Source organism: Blastomyces gilchristii (genome assembly GCF_000003855.2).
Source record: "Blastomyces gilchristii SLH14081 genomic scaffold supercont1.26, whole genome shotgun sequence".
In the NCBI taxonomy this organism is placed as follows: domain Eukaryota; kingdom Fungi; phylum Ascomycota; class Eurotiomycetes; order Onygenales; family Ajellomycetaceae; genus Blastomyces; species Blastomyces gilchristii.
Genome location: NW_003101656.1, coordinates 127197 through 150198, shown reverse-complemented (window position 1 = coordinate 150198; position 23002 = coordinate 127197). Strand labels below are relative to the sequence as shown.

Sequence of the window (23002 nt, the reverse complement as noted above, 5' to 3'; positions counted from 1 at the left end):
TACTTATTGAAGTGTGATATTCATCTGATTTCTTCATTACTTCTCATTCTTTCCTTATAATTATGAAAAGATTGAAATAAGTGAGATCATCTGATTCATAAGTGTCTATGATTTCTCTTACTTCATGAGACTTTTCAATTGTAAGCTTCTTCTTTTTCAACACTGATGATAGTACTGTGAATAATCATAATTCACTCAGATCTTACATCTTTGCTTTCATAAGTTGTGAATTATTAATTAAGTTGTGTAAGATCTGTCTCTCTGATTCTTTCAATATGTACATTCTCAGAGAATGTGATTTGAGTATTTTATATGACTCAAATCATCTAGATTGAAACTTCTCAGAACTCTTATTATGTATGAGAACTCATGTTCTCATCTTGAGACTCAATTTCTGAACAAGTGAGTCTCATATTCTTTTTGATTGAATTGCTTGATTCAGAAGTAACTCATTAGCTTTTGCATGTACATCGCTGATCTCTTTCAATCTTGGTTCTGTGTCTGTGACTGTTGTTTTCTCCCTCATCTTTTCTGAAGCATTCTCTGAGATGCGCGGATGCAATTCATACAACAGGTAGAATGGTGAATGCTTGAAGACTGCATACTGTCGAATCTGCATGGTCAATAGTGCCTGTCTGAGATATTCATCTCATAGTCTTGTAGGCTTGTTCACTAGATATTTTGTCAGCATGTTGCTCAAGATTTCATTCAAGTATTTCATCTTCCTGTTCATCTGTGAATGATATAATATTGTTCTATAATATCTTGTCTGTAACTGGCTTATGAAATGCCTCACTACTTCTCTCACAAGGTTCACACTGTTATCAGTTAGAATCTCATGCAGCATTTCATAGTTGACATAGATTTCATCATGTAGAAACTTTGTCACCATCTTCTCTGTCATCTCTGAAACTGCTTTTGTAACTGGCCAGTCAGTAGCATAATCAATAGCAGTGATTATTCATCAATTTCCATTTGATGTTCACAGCAATATGCCTAGACTGACCGTGTGACCGTGTCTGGGACCAGGACCAAACTTTACAGTTGTCACATTGCCTAAAAGCATTACTTCTGGTCATGGTTTGTGTTCATCACATTGATCTCAAATCATGTTATTTCAAATATTAAAGGTCTCAGATTCACTTTTCAAATAAAAATCTAGTTCTGAATAAAGAATATATTTGAATTCTTAGTCACATTTTCATTCTGATCTCATTATTGAGAATGGCATCAAATGAGATTATGAAATCACTTCTCACTTACATAATATCATAACATAGTACTCATTTATTGAAAATTCAACAGAGAGTGTTATTAAATATCATTACTTTTCTAAATATAGATTATAATTCATATAATTTTAATTATGAAAAAAATATAAAATACAAAAAAAAAAAACAAAAAATAAAAAACAAAACAAAAACAAGAAAAAATCAGAATGAATAAAAAAAAAAAAAAAGAAAAGAAAAAGAAAAAAACAAAAAATAAAAATAAAAAAAATCAAGATCACAGAGCTGTAGTATTCTCAAAATACTCACTTCTCAGAGTCTTCACAATGTTCATTACTAACTGTGTATCTCTCACAGTGAGAGTAACACAGCTGTAATAAGTTATTGTCTTAACATTATCTAATAAATAATCAGTATATATCTGTATAAATGTGAATATTTAGAAAATATACACTTAAAAAGTGTGGTCAGGGTGAACTCTGCTACCACTTGAATGATATCAAGAGCAGAATGCTGGAATTGATGATTTCTCTCATTAATTTCATAGACAAGGTGAGTGAAGATGATCTTGAAGAATATAAGATTCTCTGACTTCTGATAAAAACAGATCTCACAGAGAGACTCTATTTTCATAATATCAGAGACTGAGTATTATTAAAAAGTGTTACTTTTATGCAATGCATATGCACTTACTGCAACAATTCACTCTCTGTGCATGTGGCTGAGAGTTGCAGCTTTCTCACATCACACAGCTCTCTCTGAAATGCTGGCATCAGTTTACAACTCACACAGTCTTTCAGTCCAGCATACACTGCACATATGCAGCCCTGCATGCTGGGGCCATGTTGATCATTATGACCTGGCGTGATACTCACTTTTCACAGGCCATGTTTTGTTTGAGAGGAAGAGAGAAAGATGTGACTGTGATTTTATTGAGACAGAATGAATAATTAGTAATATTGAATGTAATTTAATTCTTCTGTATTTAAAATTTAATTAGTCTATACTCTTCAATTTGAGGGTTTCTAGAAGTGTTTTAATAGTTTTCATACTAGCTTGAATTTAGTGATGAGTTGAAGAAGAAGAGAAAAGAGAGAAGAAAGAAATGAGAATAACTTATCTTTATAATATGAAAACAGAGAATCACTGTAATCATTCTTTCTAGCAATAAAGATCTGTTTTCTGCATGTATCTCTGATATAGATTATATAATAACTGCATACAAAGAATATCAACACTGCATGCATTGAATGAAGATGATGTTGCTATGTAACACTGTAGCTGTTTTCATATATCTCTGAAAACTGTTAATATTTTCTTTGTCTCTTTATATTTGATAAGTCAGTAATATATTTCAATGCACTCTCTCTTTCATCATCATCATTATTATCATCATCATCATCATCATCATTATCATCATCATTATCATCATCATCATCATCACTATTATCATCATCATTATCATCATCATCATCATCACTATTATTATATTATTTCTGGCTATCTCTTCTGCCTTCACTTCTCTTTAATGCTCATCAAAATCAATCATGTTATTCTTCTTCAAATATTCTGCGGTCCTGCGGACCACCAAGGCGCGTGAGCATCATCATAGATTGAAGAGAGAGGAGAAGAAGGTGTTTAAGTGAGAGGAGATCAATCATAAGACATGTTATAATGCCTTGAAGAGGCTCTGTAAGAGAGTAGAATGATAACAATTTTAAGTAACACTTCTGATAGATTTAGACTGAACTAAGTATAGAAATAATGCAGATAACATCACCTGTGAGAGATTGAAGAAGAAGACAGTGAAGAGTCTCATACAGTAGTGATGAGATCAGAAGAAGCTCTGAGAATGATTTGAGTTTAAGATGAAGAGAGAGAGAGAGAAGAAGAGTATTACTATAAATAAGCAGCAGCAGAAGAAGATTGAGAGAGTGTTAAAGTAGGAGATAAAGAAGTCAAAACTGGTAAGTTTTTTATTTATTAAGAGATAACAATTTTTGATAATGCTTCTGTTCTCTAATTGATTAGTAGGAGCTGACAGAGAAGGAGAGAATTGAGGCCTTGTTCAGGTCTTGAATGCACTCTATGATTCAGAACATTGAGAAGGCAGCCCTGCTCTCTGAGCATGTCAATCTGCTTACTGCTGGAATGGAACCTGAGACAGCAGATAAGAAAATGCGGGATTTTGAGATGCAGGTTGACCTGGCTGAGGAGAAGCAGCAGAAACCCTTCTCTGAGATGGCAGCAGAGGGAGATTTTGAGATAGTTATCACCTCAGATGAGAAGAAGGAGAAGAAGAAGAAGAAGAAGAAGAAGAAGAATAAGAAGTAAATTATAAAGAATGATAAGAAGAATAAGAAAGAGAAGAAGTAGATTTTTTTCTTTTTATATTAGTTAATTATAAGTTTAAGTTTTTAATTATTAATAATTAAAATTAATTTTGAGTTTTCAAAAATTATTGTACAAGTTGTAATCAAGTCAGAAATGATATATATATATATATATATTTAACTATCATGATTCACAAATCACTATAATGTATCAGTATCAACATTTTTTCAATATTGATATTTATAATATTAATATATTTTTAATGATATTATCTGATAACATAATTTGATAACACTCTCTTTCATAATATTAATATATTTCAAGAAATATGACAGAGATTAATCAAGATTATTTATTTACTTTTATATATCAATGATATTCAATCTGAGTTAGTACTAAAATTATAACTAAGTTAAGAAACAAGATTATTTTCTCTTATATTAATTCTTCTTACACACATCAGTGATCAGTTATTAAAAATAAATTGTCATCTTTCTCAAATTATTATCATATCTTCTGAATTCACTTCTTCTACTTCTTTTACTTCTATTGAAGATTCATAAACTCTTCAAGAAATCACTGTGAATTACAAAGTCTATATTATTTACAATTCAACACAGAATGCTCTCTTTCAATTATGATAAATAATCACTTCATTCTTCACATCTGATTTCAGGTTATAAAATTTATGAAAAACTCAACACAAACACTGAGATAATCTATGAAATAATTATTAACAGATTACATTGTAGATTACTGAAGAGTCATCTCTCTGCTACAATCACTGTAACTTCATTCAGAAATATTCATTATAAACTGATCATAGCTCTGAAGAAATTTCCTGACATCTGAAGTCATCAGAATGCAGACAATAAAAGAAAAATAATCAGAAAATTACTACTGAGCTGATAAGTTACTCTATCAGATAACAATTTTTGATAATACTAACTTTCTAATTTGAAGAAAATTATGTGAAAATAATCATATATCAGTACTCTGATTTTACAACTCTCATCTGATAACTTCTGTGAATAATTACTTTATATATATATATCTCTGAATCTTTCTTTTCAATCAATTGAAAACTCTGAATTCTGAACACTTCTTTAAATGCTTAATTCAAATCTTCATATTTCACATTGATTCTGTCTTCAGTTCAACCTTGAGATACACTACAAAGTCAATATACAATATCTAGAATCAGAGTTGAAGAATCATCAAAGAGTGTCTCTCACAGTGAATGCATGAACTAGTACAAACAATCTTGCATTTGTAAGAGTTATATATTATTACATTGATGAGAACTGAACTTATCAAGAGACATTAATTGAATTTGAATCATTGATCAGTAGTCATACTGAGGATTATATAGCAGAGATATTAATGACTGTGATTAAAAATGACTATTGAGATATTAGTCTCAGTCTTCTTACAATTACAACTGATAATGCTGTGAATAACTATACTATGATGAAGAGCTTGAAGCAAAAATTGACTTTGTATTTCTGAAATGATAAACAAGGTCATATTCCCTGCATTACTTATATGATTTAACTTGTGATGTAAACACTGATAAAGAATCTTAACATTGAGATAAAGAATAATGAGATGGCTGATTCTTGAGATAAGAATGAGATAAAAGTGATTACTCAAGTAACTTTTACATCTACTTTATAAAAGATAATATTTTTTAACAACACTTTTTGATATTGCTTTTTGATAATGCTTTTTAATAATACTACTGTTAATTTTGAATAGATTGACTAATAATTTAAATATCACAGATTCAAAACATTACTAATGTGATTTGTATCTCTTCTAAATAATAATAATGATTTCATGATATTCAATAAATAAATAAATCAGTCACATCACTGAATATGATACAGAATGTTAAAACACAGTGAAGTTCAATATATAAGATGACTGTTCAGGCTCTTTGATTGTGTCAGACAATTGATCATTGAGTGTAACACTCTGATCAGGAAAAGATCTAGATATTGAAACTTTCTGATATGAAGTGAACTCAGTTAAAATATGTGATTGATTTACTGTTTCAGTTTTATAAGACAATAAAGACAGTCTCAATCACTTGTACACCAATGCTGCAGTCAGCCTGGTGAATGTATAACAGTTTATTTACTCATCTTGAGAAGCAGTTGAATCACTTAAAAAGAAATTCAGTCTGGGATGATGCTATAGTGCAGGCTATTATTACTGTAAGAAATAAACTGGCATATTACTACAGCAAAACTGAACAATCTTTTGCAGAGTACTATGCTGTAGCAGCTCTACTAGATTTCTTCTGTTAAGTTAATATCTACACTTCTCAAGATTAAACAGAGGAGAAACAAGACTCATATGTCAAATTAGTCTGAGACTACTACAATGCCAACTATCAGAGATTTGAATGAGCAGATGTTCAAGATGTGAAGACAGTGGAATATAATTCCCTAGTAAGTAACAATCTTTGATAACACTTCATATCTCATAGAACTATAATACTAACTTTGAAACAGGACTTGCATACATTGATTGCAACTGAAAATCAGGCAAAACTACATACTTATAAAACTGAATTTGACTGCTATCTTCAAGATGATCTGACAAATTTACACACCAAATCAATTCTAGAGTTATGAAAAATTGTTAAGAGTATATATTCAACTGTTGCACTGATGATGTGTGATATTCTGACAATTTCATTGACAGAGATGAGAATGAAGTGAAAGTTCAACTCAAGTTGAGATATTTATCACTATCATTGAGAACAATTACAAGAAGAAACAATCAAGAAACTCATGATTGTAAAACATAGAATTATCAGATAGTTTAATATCTCTGATCACAGTATATCAGAGAAGTGTAGTTTTCATGAGAAAGTGAAGAATAAACTTACACAAGAATGTATTTAGTTGTTTCATGAGTGTTATCAATAATCATTACCAAATTCTGATTATATAAGCAATCACTGAATGAACTGAATGAGACTGATTTTAATCTTCAGTCTCAGTCTCATTCTGATTTTAGAAGAATGATCATCTTTCACAGTTTATTCTGAGAAATTACTCTCATTTCACTGTTCTTGAATTAAATCTGGTCATTTTTCATGCCATTTCTCTCAGAAATGGTCCATTTTCAGATTTTTTTGAGGCTTGGTCCTGGTGGGACTCACGTCAAGAAATGTATGAGACCAGACCAAATGGGATCAAATGTGAAATTCATGGTCCCGCCGGCCAGTCTAAATATGCCTATGAGATTCATTCTTCATCATTTAAACAGTTATATCATACACTTCACCTGATGTTGCACTTTCTCATGTTCTAATCCTTTCTTAGATTCTTTCACAACCTGATAATTCAGGCACTCATGAGTGTATGTCTGAATGTTCTCAGCCATGCTTGATCAGTATACTCTTGATTCAAGTACACTCATGAGTTCAGGACTTTCTAAGTGACTGAATTTCTTGTACATGTGAGTTATTAAGTCACATTGAAATAAAGATTCTAGATAGAGAGCTTCTGTGTATTCTAGATTGTGATAAAGCATAATGTTATTTTCTAATTTTCTCAGCTTGAAGTTCAGAAGCATCTCTTCTACTACTTTCACAAGATACTTATTATCTGACATCTTGTCATTCTTCAAGTAAGAGATTATGATGTTCACTCATTCTGATTCCTTGTATCTTGTCAGCGCATTTAATATGAATGTTTCTTATACCTAGTTCACAGAACCCTTACTCATGAAATTGAGTCTGTAACTAATTGTATCAGATATTATGATGTCTGATCTCTTTCAGTATTTGATATGAAGATCATACACTTGAAACTCTGAGATTCAACATACTAAGCATTTGAAAGATTTTATCATTGATTGTAGATAGATGAGACTTTTATAATTCATGATCACTGTTATTGTATACTCATTGTTAATATATCTATCTCACAATGTCAGTGTGTGCTTAATCACTAGCAATTCTTTTTCATACACTGAGTAATTGAGCTCAGTGTCTGATAGTTTTCTATCATCATACATTATCAGATGCAGCTTGCTGTTCTTACTTATCTGTAGAAGAGCGCCTCTGATAGCTCATTCAGATGTATTTGTCTCAATGTAGAAAGATTTATCATAATCTGATTGAATAAGTACTGAGAATATTATTACACATTCTCTCAGTGTGAGAAAAGCCTCTTCACATGTGATATTTCAGATGATTGAATGAAACTTCTTCTTTTACAGATTTGCATCTATTTCTCTTAAGAGATCTGAGAGTGATGCAGATATTTATGTGAAATTCTTAATAAATCTGTGATAGTATGAGATCAACTCAAGAAACTGTCATACATGATGTACATTTCTCAGCTGCAGTCAATTTGCTATGACATTCAATTTCTTCAGAATAAGATATATACAGTCATCACTTACTACATGTTCTATAAACTTCAACTCTTCTATTTCAAACACACACTTGAGTGATTTAATATAGAGTTTATACTCTGTCAGAGTTATAAGCACTTCATTGAGATGCTTCAGATATTCATTGTATAAGTTTGAAAAGACTAGAATGTTATTAAGATATACAAGGCATGAGATTTTATTCTGTTTATGAAGAATTGTATTCATTACTATTTAGAAGATGATGAGTGCATTTATCAGACTAAATAACATTGTCAGGAATTTGAACTTTTCTCATTATATATTAAATACAGTTCACAGAACTGACAGTTTGTCTATACAGATCTGTCAGTATTCTGAGAGAAGATTAATCTTTGATAGATATCAGATATTTTCAACTGTATTCAACTATTGTTGAATCTGTGACAGTGAATATTCATTCTTGATTGTAAGCTTGTTGAGTGCTTGATAATTAATACACATTCATCACTCCTCACCTGTCTTTTTTACAAATAGAACTGAAAAGCCTCACACACTTGATGAGAGCTATATGAGATCACATTCTAGAAGATCTGTGATCTGATACTTCTGTTCTTTGAGATACATTTGTGACAGAGAATACACATTCTGATTGACTGGTTTTGCATTCTTCATGTCAATCTCATGTACAAATCCTCATTTCAGCAGCAATTCTGATGAAAGATCTGTTCAAAAGATCTTTTCATGCTTCTTCAGAAGCTTCTTTATACACTTGTTCTCTCATATATCTTTTATCTTGATTTTCTCTGCTTTCAGATTCTGTATGATATACAGAATGCTTTCAGATAAGGTCTTGCAAATCATTCTCTTTACTTGTTAATGTATAAACAGATTTAATTCTTCTATATCAGAGATGTGAAATGTCCTTCTTATATCAGTTGATAGAATTGTATGAATCATTTTCTTTCTATCAGTTAACTGCATATGACATGTACATCATTGAATCTGCAGATTGAACCTTTGAAATCAATCAAGTTCAAGAATAAGGTCATATTTCATGTTCTGCAGCTCTCATGCTCAAATATAGCAAGATCATTCTTCAAAGTGCAAGGAAACTCTTACTCTTGCAGGTGATATCAAATATTGATTATCAGATAATCTTATACATCAGGAATTCTTCACTCAGTGAACCTCTTTCAATCTTCAGATTATATAATTATTAATATATTATATAGAAGCTTCTGTATCTGCTAACACTTTTGCAGTCATCTCTCAATTCTTATTCAAGTGCCTCTTATACATTAACATTTCAGGTCTTAAGACATTGAGATGAGTGTTCACTTTCTCATCTGCATCTCAGTCAGAAGCCTGCTTCTTCTTTACATTCACAGAATTCAGAGAATTATCTAACACAGACATCTCTTTCACTTTGAAAACTTTTTATAGAATATCAGCAAGTGCCTCTGAGCTCACTGATTCTGCTAGTTTTTTGACTTTCTTACTTCTCTTGACTGTGCATGCTGAGTGCAATCTTTTGTATCATGATTTTGACATCTGCAGTTAAAGCAAGCTTAATACTTGTGATATTAAGGTTTTCACTCAGAGGATTTCTTTTTCAGAGAATTGAGTGCTTTAGCAATGGCATTCAGATCTAGATTCATCATATCTGAGTATGTAACTTGTGTTATAGAAGTCTGATTACTTGTTCTTTACTGAGACATACTTGATTATAGTATTTTCTATCATAATTGACTCACTTGTTTCTGTATAATAAGAATATTGTATGCTTTCTTCACTGTATCTGACTGTGAGATTAAGTATTTTCATTCTACTCTCAACTCAGATGTAAGATCATGAATAAAGATCTGTAAACAGAAAGATGTTGAAAGCCCTTCATTCAATGTGAGATAGTATAAGCTGAAGTGTGTGAAGTATAATATAAGATTACTTACTTATCTACACTCAGTGAAGTATTTATAATACTTATCTCATATATTTACTTTCTCAAAGTTGTGCAAGATTCATTTGAAAAACTCATTTCATGTTTATAAGAATGAATATCACTTCAGGTCTGTGAGATTCATCTTTTCATCAGTCATTTATAATGACTTCACTTTTTCATGTAGAAATGTGACAGATCTTAAGACTTGTTAAAATTTTATTGACTGTCTGTCTGTAAGTTTACATTTAATCTGATAATATAATTGCATCTGACTTAGTCAGCTGATTGCAGCATCATTTTTTTAATTGTTATTAAAGCTTGATAGCTTCAGCAGATCTTCTGACTTGATATATCTCATACTTGAATTCTCATTCTGCACAGTGATCTCTGATGATATATATGCTTCTGAAGAAATTGTGAACAATTGTGATGAGATCTTCAGATTCAGTATAGTTGTCTGTCTATATAAATGTTTGATCTTCTACTGCAGGTCTAAGATCTGGTTTTCTCTATTCTTATTGATGATGGTGATTGTGTCAGTGAAGCTCTTTATAGTGAATGCTTAATTCACAGCAAATGTCAATTGTTGTTTGACTTTCATCTCAGTCTGCCACTGTGTACACAAGGTCTCAATCTTGTTTAGAATTCTTGTACACATACAGAGCTTCAATTCCAGTTCAGCAGTTTTAGCTGCTTTTCTTACTGCTTTGAGTAAACTCTCTGAGAGGTTCTGCATATCTTTCAGTTCAGATAGCAGAGAAGAATGTTATTCATATTGACTAGAGAAGGTATTTATTTCAGTGATTTCTCATTGATTGTATGATGTCTATTATTATATTACTGTATCATTATATTGCTATATCATTCTATCACTATATTATTATATGATTTCTGTTATCATTATATGACTTCAGTGATGATCACTTCTTTCTTTTATTCTTCTTTTAAGTAGAGAGTGAACTTCTTTGAATCTGGTTCACTACTCTCATTCTCTTTCTCACATCTCATCTGTTCACATCTCATACATGGCATTCATCTGAGTGTGAAGTTTTCCCTTAATAAGTGAAGCAGTATCAATCAGATGCTCTTCTGCTCACTGTTCTTTATACACTATCTTTTAAGGTGTTCTAGAACCACACTGACATGATAACTATAAATTACTTCATAGACAGAATTATCACACTCTGAAGAAGCCTGCACTTCTTACTGATTTTTAAACATGCTATCAGATGTGATTCAAAGATTGCTTAAGCTAGTATACAATTACAGGTGTACACTGACTTCTTATATATTGTAATATTATACACTAAATTAATTAGTGACTGCTATGACCCTCTTTACATTCATACACTAGCAGTTCGGAAGCGGCCGCGTTATTATCCGACGGTCGTACGTTCTTCCGAACCACATAAAGAAGATATTTATTAATACTTCTCTACTAATAATATTTAATTCTGATTATAAAACAGTTATTGAAGCTGATTTCTCTGACTATATAATAGAAGAAGTGATATTATAATATAATAATGAAGATGTTCTATAATTATATGTCTTTATATCTAAGAAACTGAGTTCTGCTGAATGCAATTATAAGATCTATGATAAGAAACTTCTTACAATTATACACTGTTTAGAAGAATGAGACTCTGAACTTCAAAGTATCTCTGAATTTAAGATAGTTACAGATTATAAGAACTTTAAATACTTTATAACTATCTATAAACTCACTGAATAATAGATACAATGATCTGAGTTCTTAAGCTGCTTTTATTTTACAATACACTACTATTCTGATAGCTAGAACTCAATGATAGATACTCTCTTATAATGAGAGTAAGATATATTATCTAATGTAACAGATACTTACTGAATAAACTGAGAGCACTGACTCTTGAATCTGAAGATACTAGTTAATTAAGATAAAACAGTTCATGATACTATATATACTTCTTCAGTTAGAACTATCATTGATATCTTCACTTCTTCTACACTGAATAAACTGTGATATACAGCAGCTCAGATAAATAAACTTCTTCAGACTCTCACTGAAGTAGTATATTAAGAAGTACTCTGATTTTCTTCAGAACTATGTATAAGAACTGATATGTCAAAATGTTCAATTAATAATAATAACATTCTATAATTCTGTGAATGATGCTGAATCTCTCACTCTGAATTCTTATATACTCAGATAATGTAAGAGATGCATGATTTGTATATAACTGATTATTCAGACTGTGAATAACTGTATAGAATGATCTTCTGAGAGTTCTACTGATCTGAGATATTAAACAGTATTAAACACTTCATCTAAAACTGTAATTACTCTTCTTCTATTATCTTATAAAAGAACTGTAGAAAAAATCTATTAAAACTACTCAATATCTCTAATAGAATCTGATAAGATATAGTAATTAACTTTACTGTTAATCTATCTGAGAGTAAGAGTTATAGAAACATTCTGATCATTGTGAATTAACTGAGTAAAGATATAATATTAAAATCTTGTAATAAGATGAATACTGAACAAGTCACTGAAGCTTTTCTACAGAATCTATTCTATTGAATACACAGATTACTGAGATCTATAGTATCAGATCAGAGCTGTTAATTCATAAGTACTCTCTGAATAAGAATCTGTCAAGTTTTCAAGATTATACACTGTCTATCAACTATCTACTACTCTGAGACTGATGATATATCAGAATAAATAATTCAGATTATGAAGAATTATCTCTATAAGTTCTGTAATCACTTATAAGATAATTAGTATAATCTTCTTCTATATACAGAGATTGCTATCAATGATTGAAATGCTATTTTAACAGATATAAGTCTGTTCTTTCTTATATATAAATATTATATGAAAGTGTTAAATCTTCTAGAGACTACACAGTTCACACTGAATCTCTGCAGTCTGATTCAGATTGCTAATAATATAGTAATAAAACTCTGAAATATCTATGATTGAGCAGAGATCTTCATAACAACTGTAAAACAAGATTAAGAGAATCAAATCAATATTCACTAAGATCTCACTGAACAATATAAGATAGAAGATCTGATATAATTGAATCTTAAGAATATATGAATCATATGTTCATCTTGTACACTAGATTACTGCTATATCAAGTATAAAGTGATAGAAGTTCTAGATAGTCATAACTACTGTCTTAACATATTATCAGAAATTCATAATGTATTTCATACAAGCTTGCTTCACTGTGCTGTCACTGATTCATTCTCTTCTCAACTAACTTCTGACTGACAGTCATCAGACATTATAGAAGAAGATAATAAGCTTGAGTGAGAGATTAAGAATATTCTCAATGAGAGACTCTGTGACTGCAGCTGATAATATCTTGTGAAATGAGTTAACTATAATTAACTGACCTGAACTCTGAGTTCTATGTTATCTGAAACAGCAGTTCTTGACTGATGAAAACAGCTTCTGAAAGAGAGAGCTAATGTGATGAGCTGTGTCTGATCAATTATATAGACTATTCTGTTACACTTCACAGATTTCAATCACTTCATTCTTGAATGCATATGCTTCAATTCTTGGCCATTCTCAATCACTGATTCTTGACTGCTATAAATGCGCATATATTCTCCCACTCTGAAGCTCCCCCGCGTACACCACCACATACATATATAAATATTCACCTCAATCACTGATTCTTGCACTTTCTCTTTCTTTTCTTCTCTAATGTTTTTATCTTTGTTATATAAGACCTATTAATATTATACTGATCTATTCAGCGTAGACCTCTTATAACAATGAATAATTCAGACTGTGAAGAAGTATCTTTATAAGTTCTGTAATTACTTATAAGATGATTGATATAATCTTCTTTTACATGCAGAGATTGCTATTAATAATCAAGATATTATTTTAATAGATGTAAGCCTGTTCTTTCTTACATATAGATATTATATAAAAGTGTTGAATCTTCTAGAGATTACACAATTCACACTCAATCTCTGCAGTCTGATTCAGATTATTAATAATATAGTAATAAAGCTCTGAAATATCTGTAACTGAGTAAAAGCCTTTATAATAAATATTAAATAAGATTAAGAGAATCAAGTCAATATCTGATAAGATTCTGCAGAACAGTATAAGATAGAAGATCTTATATAATTAAATCTTAAGAATATATAGATTACACACTCATTCTGTATATTGAATTATTATTATATGATATACACAGTGATAGAAATACACAGTGATAGAAATACACAGTGATAGAAGTTCTAGACAGTTATAACTATTATCTTAATACTCTGTCAGAGATTTATAATATATTTCACACAAGTTTACTCTGCTATACTGTTACTAACTCATTCTCTTCACAACTGACTTCTGACTGACAGCTGTTAGAAATTACAGAAGAAGATAATGAACCTGAGAAAGAAATTGAAGATATTCTCAATGAAAGATTCTGCAGCTGTAGCTGATAATATCTTGTAAAATAAGTCAGTTATAATTGCCTGATCTGAACTTTAAGTTTTATATTATCTGAAACCGCGGCTCTTGATTGATAAGAAGAGAGAGATTAATATAACAGACTATATCTGATTATTTATATAAACTATTTTATTACACTTCATAGATTTCTACTGCTCTGACTCTCAGTCTGATTCTCAGTTACTATAAATGTGTATAAATATGTACACTCTGATTCTTGATTATTCTCAATTATTAATTCTTAGCTGTTATAAATATATATAAATTCTTCTACTCTGAAGCTTCATTATATACATGTATAAATATTTACTTTAATTATAGATTCTTATACTCTCTCTTTCTTTTCCTTCTTTAATGTTTTTCTCTTTATTATATAAGATTTATCAATATTATACTGATCTATTCAGTATCAACCTCTTACACTTATATTATTATTAAATATATTTTTCATTAAATATATAATATTTAAAGAAGTGTAATTGTATAAATATTTTATATATCTAAGTATCAGAACTCTCAGATCTTTTACTAATATTCTCTTATAAAATTTTATTATAGAGTTAGAGTGATTAATAAGTAAGCTTCTATTTAAGAACTCAGTATCTGATTAACTATTTATTTCTCTTTCTTATATATTGTTACATGTTCAGATATCTTCTTAATAAATAATTATTTTTAATAAGAAGATAATATATAAATAATCATTTTTAATAAGAATATAATGAATATTTTTCAAGTATAAAAGATTCATACTGAATAGATTAATATAATATTTATAGATCTTATATAACAAAGTGAAAAATATTAAAGAAGAAAAAGAAAGAGAAAATATGAGAATCAGCAATTAAAGTGAATATTTATACACATATGTGATGATGTATACAGTGAAGCTTCAGAGTGGAAGAATTTACATGTGTTCATAGCAGCTGAGGATCAGCAATCAAGAATGGCTGAGAATCAGAGCATATGTGTTCAAGAATGGACAATCGGAACATACGCGTTCGTGGCAGCCGAGGATCGGCGATCGAGAATGGGGCGGTAGGAATCTATGGAGTGTAACGGAATAGTCTGTATGATTGATCGGGCGCAGCCCGCCACAGTTCTGTTATCTTGGCATGGTCTCAACACCTGTATTTCCTCCTGTATAACCAACACTTGACCTGTATTTAACATCACGCAAGGACTCATCATAAGCTCCGCTTGCATATGTATAATGGAAGAATAATAATAATAATAATAATAATCTATCTACAAGAACATAATATAGTGGTGAGTCACGTGATCTAGTAGGATCGCTAACCGCAACGGCCGTAACGGCCAACAGCCAATGCCGCCCATTTGTCAGCAGCGTCTCGCGTCTCAGTAGTTTAACGAAAACCAAAACCAAACAACCTTCCAGAAAATGAAAAAGAGAAACAGCAAAAAAATAGCTATCAGATATCCCAAGATCTCTAACATTCCCTTCCCTCAGACTTCTTTCAAAAAACTTCATCTGTCTAACTGACCATTCGCATTGTTGATTAATCGTGTTCGGGACCGCATTTGGATGAGGAACTGACGTTCACCTGCTACATGGAATAGTCATTTTTACATGCAGCTTCCTGCACCCGTCACGAAGGGTGGGGAGGCGTGAGCTCTCGTCCCACGGCAGACGCTGGAAAGTATCGCCGATCACTGTTCCTCAGAATGCCTGAGGATCCAGTCGCCGCCCATGGCAGAAAAATCAAATGTTCCTACGTCGGTTGATGTCGTCATTGTTGGTGAGAACTTTGGACATTCCCTGTTGCCCTCCCTCTCCTCGCACAGACAGAAAGAAGAACGCATACCCCAAACCCAACCCGTGTTGAAACCTCTGCTAATCAATGCAAATTGCTTCCGTGACTCCATGTAGGAAATGGACCATCTGCCATGATACTTTCCTATATCCTCCACGGCCATATTCCATTCTACAACCCGGAGAAACCCCATCCGGATCCCCTACTCCATGCAAAGCTAAAGGACAACCCGCAGCTCCTCCACCTAGACATTGGTCATTTGACAACCCATTTCGGCGCATCTAGGTTCCCATATTCCACCCAAGCTCTTCCTGTTAACGTTCTTCTTGACGCTCTGATTCGGCCGAATGGAGACGATGATGAGGGGACAGAAACAAGTGTCCGATGGCGGTACATGCCAGAAAGGGCCGCCTCCCATATTATTTTTGGGTCTGCAGTTCATCCTGGAGGACAATGGACAGAGTGTCCAGACGGGACAGCCCCAAACATCCAAACGTTAAGTTACGCTGGTATGCTCTCATTACCTGGATATAGCTTTGCTGAGCACCATCAACGCGTCCACGCCTGTCCTTTACCACCGTTCACAAGGCCACCGAGGGAGGCGGTAGCGGAGTATCTTGCCGCTTACGCTACATTCGTAGGGATATCCGAATCAATTCGATGCAGCCAGCAAATCAGTGGAGTAGTTCGCACTGAGAATGGTTTCTATATCAGGTCACATAATATCACTTGCAACAAGTTGATCCTGGCATCGGGAGTTTTCACGGAGCGTATTCCCCCGCGACCATTGTTGTTGCCCTTGTTAAAATTACCGCCTCCAACGACGGCGATGCAACCACGACGTGCCCCACTCTTAATCATCGGATCTGGGTTTTCAGCAGCGGACGTCATTATTTCTTCTCATCCAGATCAAACAATAATCCATGTTTTCAAATGGAAACCAGAGACCAATCCGTCACCTTTGAAAAGTTGTCACCAGCAAGAATACCCCGAGTATGCCACTATTTATCGCCTCATGAAACGGGCCTTCGCTCAATCAAAGCAGAGTAACGGGACAAGTCGCCCAAAACGGCCTTGTGGACATTCGATTCCTTTTCTGGAAAGTAGAAATTGGACCGATAACTATGAGGGTATTCCCAACACCGTTGTCACAGATGTTGTGTTGGATAATGAGACAGCACTAGTCACATTTCGACGAGAGGATGGGACCACCTTCTCTCGCGAAGTAAGTGGACTAGCATATGTGGTTGGCCGAAGGAGCTCCCTGAACTATCTAAGCAAACCCCTGCTAGCTGAAATATTCGACAATGAAACGCCGGCAGACGATTTCAGATGGGTTTCGAGGCAAACAATGCGCGCTCGGGCCCTAGAAGGCTTAGAAGTCACGAAGGATGTCTTCATAATTGGCAGTTTGACTGGGGACTCGTTGATCAGATTTGCTTATGGGGGTTGCATTTACGCCGCTGGAAAGCTCATGCAGTCGGACTTCAATGAGCGAAATGGACATGCTCCAGGAAATTTCTACTCGAAAATCGCAACAAGCAAAGACTGGACTGCCGAGAGTGCATTCATAAACGGTGCGGAGGAGCACAACAACGTCAGAAGGATCGAACTCAAATCTGAAAGGCAGGCTGAGATACCACGAGAGAAGCACATTCGTCCCCCCTCGGTTGCGAATCCACCGAAATCTTGGTGGGAGCATCTAAAGTTATTGTTTACTGGTTAGACTGTTTGATTGTATTTCTCGTATCGCGTGCAACTCGATCTATATTAGGGATAGATACCTGGGCAATTTGGAGGCCAAACTTATGAAAGGCAGTAGATATCCATCTCTCGACAATGAAACAACAAAAAAATTAACCCATGAGCTGAAGCTGGTCATCTGGCGGCCAGCGGACCTGGGCAAAAGTCAGGCATCTCTTGATACTTTGTAGGAATTTGCGTGTGATTTCGTCGCTCATGATATGAGCTTGGCTCTTATCGCTCTGATGAAGTTTCTCTCGCGCAGATCTCTCATGGATACCAACCATAGTAACTCCGATAGGCCAGGCTCTAGGAATAACAAAGTCAGCTTAGACAACTCAGGCAAACTGACTATCGGTATTTGCAAAATTGAAAGTTTGGATATTGAGAACGGCATATTCGACTTACGCTTTCCCAATACTAAGTCGAAGATAACCATCATTCGCGTCAACATAGCGTCTGTTCTGTGCGCTGCGTACAATTTCCACTACTGACTCAAGTATGCTCGTCTCCAAATCTCCATTTTCAAACATTTTAAACAAAGGTCGCATATTCTCCCGGGACTGCACCATGGCATTGTAAGCCTGCTTTCCTTGGTAGCTATGTTTTACAGCGGCATCTCTCTTTGACAAGGCGATTTCCCATTCTTTTAAGATCATCGTAAAGTAGGATGCTAGTTGTCGGAAGAGGAATTTACGTCCCTCCTCATCAGTGGGTAACTTAGACGGGACTTTCATTTCAGCCTCGGGAACGAGAACCAGAGTTGTTGGAATCGGGCCTTCGGAAATGTGCTGCTGTGGGGTGAGGGATCGCTGCACAAGTCGTCGATATCGCCTTACACGGGCTTTATGGCTCTCTCCAAAGAGCTTTGCTGGTTCGCCGGCAGCCCTCAGCTTGTCAATCACCTCATCCTCACCAAGGTCTGCTTCATCGTCGCCCAGCGGAGTGCCTTCCTTCGAATCACCTGGACTACCCTCAGGAATCTCTGGAAGGCCGAGTCTCCTCCGCCGCTCTCGCTCTTTAGCCGCTGCCTCAGCTTCTCTTTTCCGCCTAGATTCCTCTGCCAACCGTCTTCTCTTCTCCTCCCTCTCCCGATTCCTTTCCGCCTCTTCCTCCTCCAACTTACGTTTCCGCTCAGCCCGTTGCTCGCGTTCCTTCTGCAGTTTTTCTTGTTCCGCGTTGTATGCTGCTAGCCTAGCCGCTTCGGCGTCGGCTCGTTTCACGTATTGCTTACTGGAGCCGGAGGTGGTTGAGGACGATTCCGGTGACTTAGCCTTGGAAATTTCCTTAGCCATTAGCGACGCGAAATCCATGGTGGGCGTGCGGGTGTGTGGGAGTGCAGGCAAAGGTTGGGTAACGAAGAGATGAGATAAAACAGCTGTATCAGATAGAATTATTGTAGCTTCAAAGAAGTAAGCGGAATGTTCTCTCCCTGAACGAGTGTTGTTCTCTTGTTGGTGGAGGCTCAAGCTTCAGCCCAAATTCCGTGGCTTGGCGTTGCGTTGTTGCTTGACAACTGCTGGCCGAAATAGGCGATGCCGCTCCATACTACTTCCAGCTTTCAACTCCTCCACTCACCACTCCAACCATCACTACGTCGTCTACGTAGCACCCTATCGCGCGTAATAGATGGTGAATTTGTAGCCCGCTATATCGAGTTGACGAAATTCCTATTGTGCTTCTCATAGCTACATTGGCCACCGCTCGCTCCTCCCGCCCAGCCTCGTTCCGCTTGTCGCAGCCGCTGCGGTCCTAGCAACGCATGCGCGCTCTCCGCCGCAACTATGGCGGAAGACAAGTCTGATGCGCCTCCCAAGATTGACCGCCAGACAACAACTCCATTTCATCTGAAGCTGTTCTACCGCCAGCACGGCTTCCATCATCTCTCAGATTTCCCGATTCCCCCACCTCCATCTGCCAGAACCGCAAACGCGTCCAACCCCCCTCCTCCGCTTCCCCCACACCTTCAGATTTACACCTGGCCGTCTTGTTCTCTACGCGAACTTGCCCAGCTCCTAACGTCATGCCTACCTTCTATTCTCCCCAACCCTGCTATCGGAACGCGCCTGAGCTTTCGGCTCATATACCCTGATTCAAGAAATCAAGGAAATGCGGGCGAAGGGCGGGGAAGGTACTTGAGTCGAGATATGGGTAGCGTAATTGTCGGACCAAGTGAAAACAAGAACACAGGAAGACGTGAAAAGGATCATCCAGCAAACGGAGCATTTAAGCTTCAAGGCGATGAAGCGGATAAATGCTTACAGGATTTCCGCTTTGTGATTGGTGACTACGTCGATTGTGCTGTCCTCCCGCCTTTGTCCGATGGCTCTATTGCGCCCGCCGTCATAAACAGGGGAGTGGCTGGCAGTTCAACCATTGGTGGGGGGATGAGGGCCTTTGGCAATGGACCATCTTCATCAAGGGAAAATGGTTTTGGCAGACCAAGGGGGGCTGGAACGCTGAGTAGGGGAGGGGGTTTCCCTCCGACTGGCCCATCTGGAGTCCCATCAGGGGAATGGAGGAGAGGAGAAAGGGTCCCTGAAGCAGGAGGGCGTGGCTTCGGTCGGGGCCATCCAAGGAGTCGTGGGAGACCCTATTGAATTTGGTTGAGAGCCTAGATCTTCTCCTATTCAATTTTCATTCCATATGCTTACGGGAACGGACAGTAAATGTGGTTTTAAATTTCAGCGACTTTCCTTGTGCTTTTCTCTTGTTGTTTTGCCGGGCGGTTCCTCTGTATGATTCATCTACTCCGGGGTATCTCTGGTTTTTCTTTCTCATAATTCTCTTTTTTTTTTTCTCTCTTTTATCTCTTTTTCTCTTTCTTCTATTGTTCAGACCTCTTTTCTTTCCGTTGCTGGATAATGTTTGACGAATACCGATATTCTAATGAAATCAACTGTCCAAACTTTGTTTGGAGAATACTTGAATTTCGTAGACTAAAATACAGCATCAAACCATGTCCGTCTCAAACATACGGAGAGCTGCAACTCGCGATAAGAGAATGCAGAGGGAAGTATGCCAGTACTCCATTGTGACTGTCGGATGATGGGGCCTTCCCGTGGTTTATTTATTTTGCGACCCCCCCTATCTATGTATGTACAGAAAACAACTCTACCACTCCACTATTGTATCTCCCCTTCTCTTCCCTCTGAAGTCGAACTTCCCCTATATGTCCGTAAAAATCATTCATCCGGATCAGCCTTTGGTTCAACCCAACTCGTTACAAAAAGATCCACGATAACCGCCGACAGCGACCACGCAATTTCAATTTCCAATTGAAGAAGAATATTGCACACTTACATCAGTTTTGTAGCCGACGTAAGCCAAAACTCCGGGCACGAGAGCCATGTAGCAGAACGAGATCCATACTGTGCGCGGGGTCCAGCGGAAGTATTTGTATCGGTTGACATTCAGCTCTGCACAAAAACAGAAGTCGATGAGCAAGAGATTTATTGTTTTATCAGGTGGAGGGAGATGACCACCCAGCGGGGAATAAGTGTCAAAGGCTAAAGAACTTGGAAATCCATACCATAATATTTCTGGAGGGCCGGATCAAGAGTCAAATCTGCGAGAGGAAGTGTGTCAGCAATTGGCCGAAGAGGATAGGAGAGGTATGAGAAAGGGAAGCAGACTTGGATTGGGACCAGCCATGGTTGCGGGCCTTGCGCGGAGGAGGATGTTGCTGTTACGGCGGTGTATCTAGGTGGTTCAAGGTCAACCAACTGTCGCCCGCAATGAGGTTCAAGGTTGTGATGATGAGAATTGCCGGGTTGGGCGAAGTTGATTAGTCATCAGCGCCAGGGTCCTCTGTTAATCTAAGGTGAGACTATCTCTCTATATATTATAGAAAAACCAACTTTTCCGAGTAAAATGCCCTGTAACATGGCCTCACATGATATCATATGCATCTCATCAAAATGAATTCATCTGAACAGCCAGCTCTGCAGTCTGTACAGCTCTGATATTAATCTTCATTCTTTTCTTTACAGATGTTCTCTACTGTATATACATTAACTGATATGTTTATTAATATACTTATTTCATACACTGCTGCTCAGTGTGTGAGAATTCTCATTCTCTCAGTGTATTTGAATAGTCTCAATTTAATGCATTATTCTGTACATACTCTATGTACTATCAAGCTCAATACAGACAGCATTCAACCGCTCCACCACGAACTCGCTCGATTTTTCGAATAAGAACCCGCCGATAGATCCATCGAAAAGCCCTCGATCATACGAGCATTTTGACCCCATCACTGACTGCATACCCCGTGTGGTGGTGGAGTTATTCAGCCAAATGTGAACCAGATGTCGTTCAGAACTCCTGCGTGGGATTATCCCTCATTCTCCCCTATCACACCACAATCCCGGGCCAAATTGCCATACAAATTGTAAGGTGAAGAGACCTAGTCATATGCACCAATCTTCTTGATTTTGGAAGATTCTCAATCTGTAGTTGTGGAGATATCTGAGAAGTGATTTCCATGAAAACCCTGTTCATCTTTGATGTTTCAAAACACTAACATCAAGTCTCACCCTCATACTGCTCTTCTCAATCTGGCCCATTCTCAGCAGAAAAATATAAAAAGATATCTCAGTGATAATATCAAGCATATAATCAACAGATAACAAGTCAACAGCATATCAACAACTATAAAATCAGTATATCTCAAGATCTGACTGAGTCTTTGATCTCTGCACAGTGAAATATATTAAATCTAGTTTTAATATCTTAATATTCAATAGATTCTGTAAGAGATTGAGAACAGCAACACTAGATTTCTATTGAATTTAAGAATTAACTTTATATTGATATAATCATTGATAAAGTCTTCTATTTTGAGATATAAATAATCAGTTTCTCTACATCTCACTGACAATATTTACATTATTATATAGAAACAGACTTATATTCTCTATAATATCAAGACTCTGAAGAGAGAAAGTCTTGATAGAGAGTATATAGTAGTGTATATCTTAGCAGTTTCTATCTCATTCTTCTGCAGCAGTTAATGCAAAAAAAAAAAAAAAAGATGTTAGAAATAGTTTTTTACTTCTCTTGAAAAAGTAAGATATTTTTCTCTGAGTTTTATACAATATTCTTATAAAGAATTAAAAACAGAGTTATT

General features: G+C 35.5%; 4 protein-coding genes across 5 annotated transcripts; 3 read left to right on the top strand and 1 right to left on the bottom strand.

The window, feature by feature from the left end:
* Positions 1–3317: 3317 nt before the first annotated feature.
* On the top strand, positions 3318–3563 carry BDBG_08646 (uncharacterized protein; the record flags this gene model as incomplete). The annotated part of the gene is made up of 1 exon (XM_031723665.1): positions 3318–3563. The coding sequence occupies one exon, from the start codon at positions 3318–3320 to the stop codon at positions 3561–3563; it is 246 nt and encodes an 81-aa protein (XP_031580912.1).
* Positions 3564–15674: 12111 nt separating this feature from the next.
* BDBG_08644 lies at positions 15675–19408 on the bottom strand. Of its 2 annotated transcripts, XM_031723664.1 has the most exons (3): positions 18277–19408; positions 17910–18177; positions 15675–17827 (listed from the first exon to the last, which is right to left on the bottom strand). In XM_031723664.1, the coding sequence occupies exons 1-2, from the start codon at positions 19179–19181 to the stop codon at positions 17982–17984; spliced, it is 1101 nt and encodes a 366-aa protein (XP_031580911.1). In that variant the 5' UTR covers positions 19182–19408; the 3' UTR covers positions 15675–17827; positions 17910–17981. The 2 variants fall into 2 exon arrangements, with proteins under 2 accessions (XP_031580911.1, XP_002620959.1); XM_002620913.2 differs by having other exon boundaries at positions 15675–18177; positions 18277–19376.
* On the top strand, positions 16062–17851 carry BDBG_08645 (uncharacterized protein; the record flags this gene model as incomplete). Its single annotated transcript, XM_002620914.2, has 2 exons — positions 16062–16110; positions 16242–17851. The coding sequence occupies 2 exons, from the start codon at positions 16062–16064 to the stop codon at positions 17849–17851; spliced, it is 1659 nt and encodes a 552-aa protein (XP_002620960.1).
* Positions 19409–19652: 244 nt separating the features above from the next.
* BDBG_08643 (Sin3-associated polypeptide Sap18) lies at positions 19653–20468 on the top strand (the record flags this gene model as incomplete). The annotated part of the gene is made up of 1 exon (XM_002620912.2): positions 19653–20468. One exon carries the CDS (start codon positions 19653–19655, stop codon positions 20466–20468), a length of 816 nt encoding a protein of 271 aa, XP_002620958.1.
* Positions 20469–23002: the final 2534 nt, after the last annotated feature.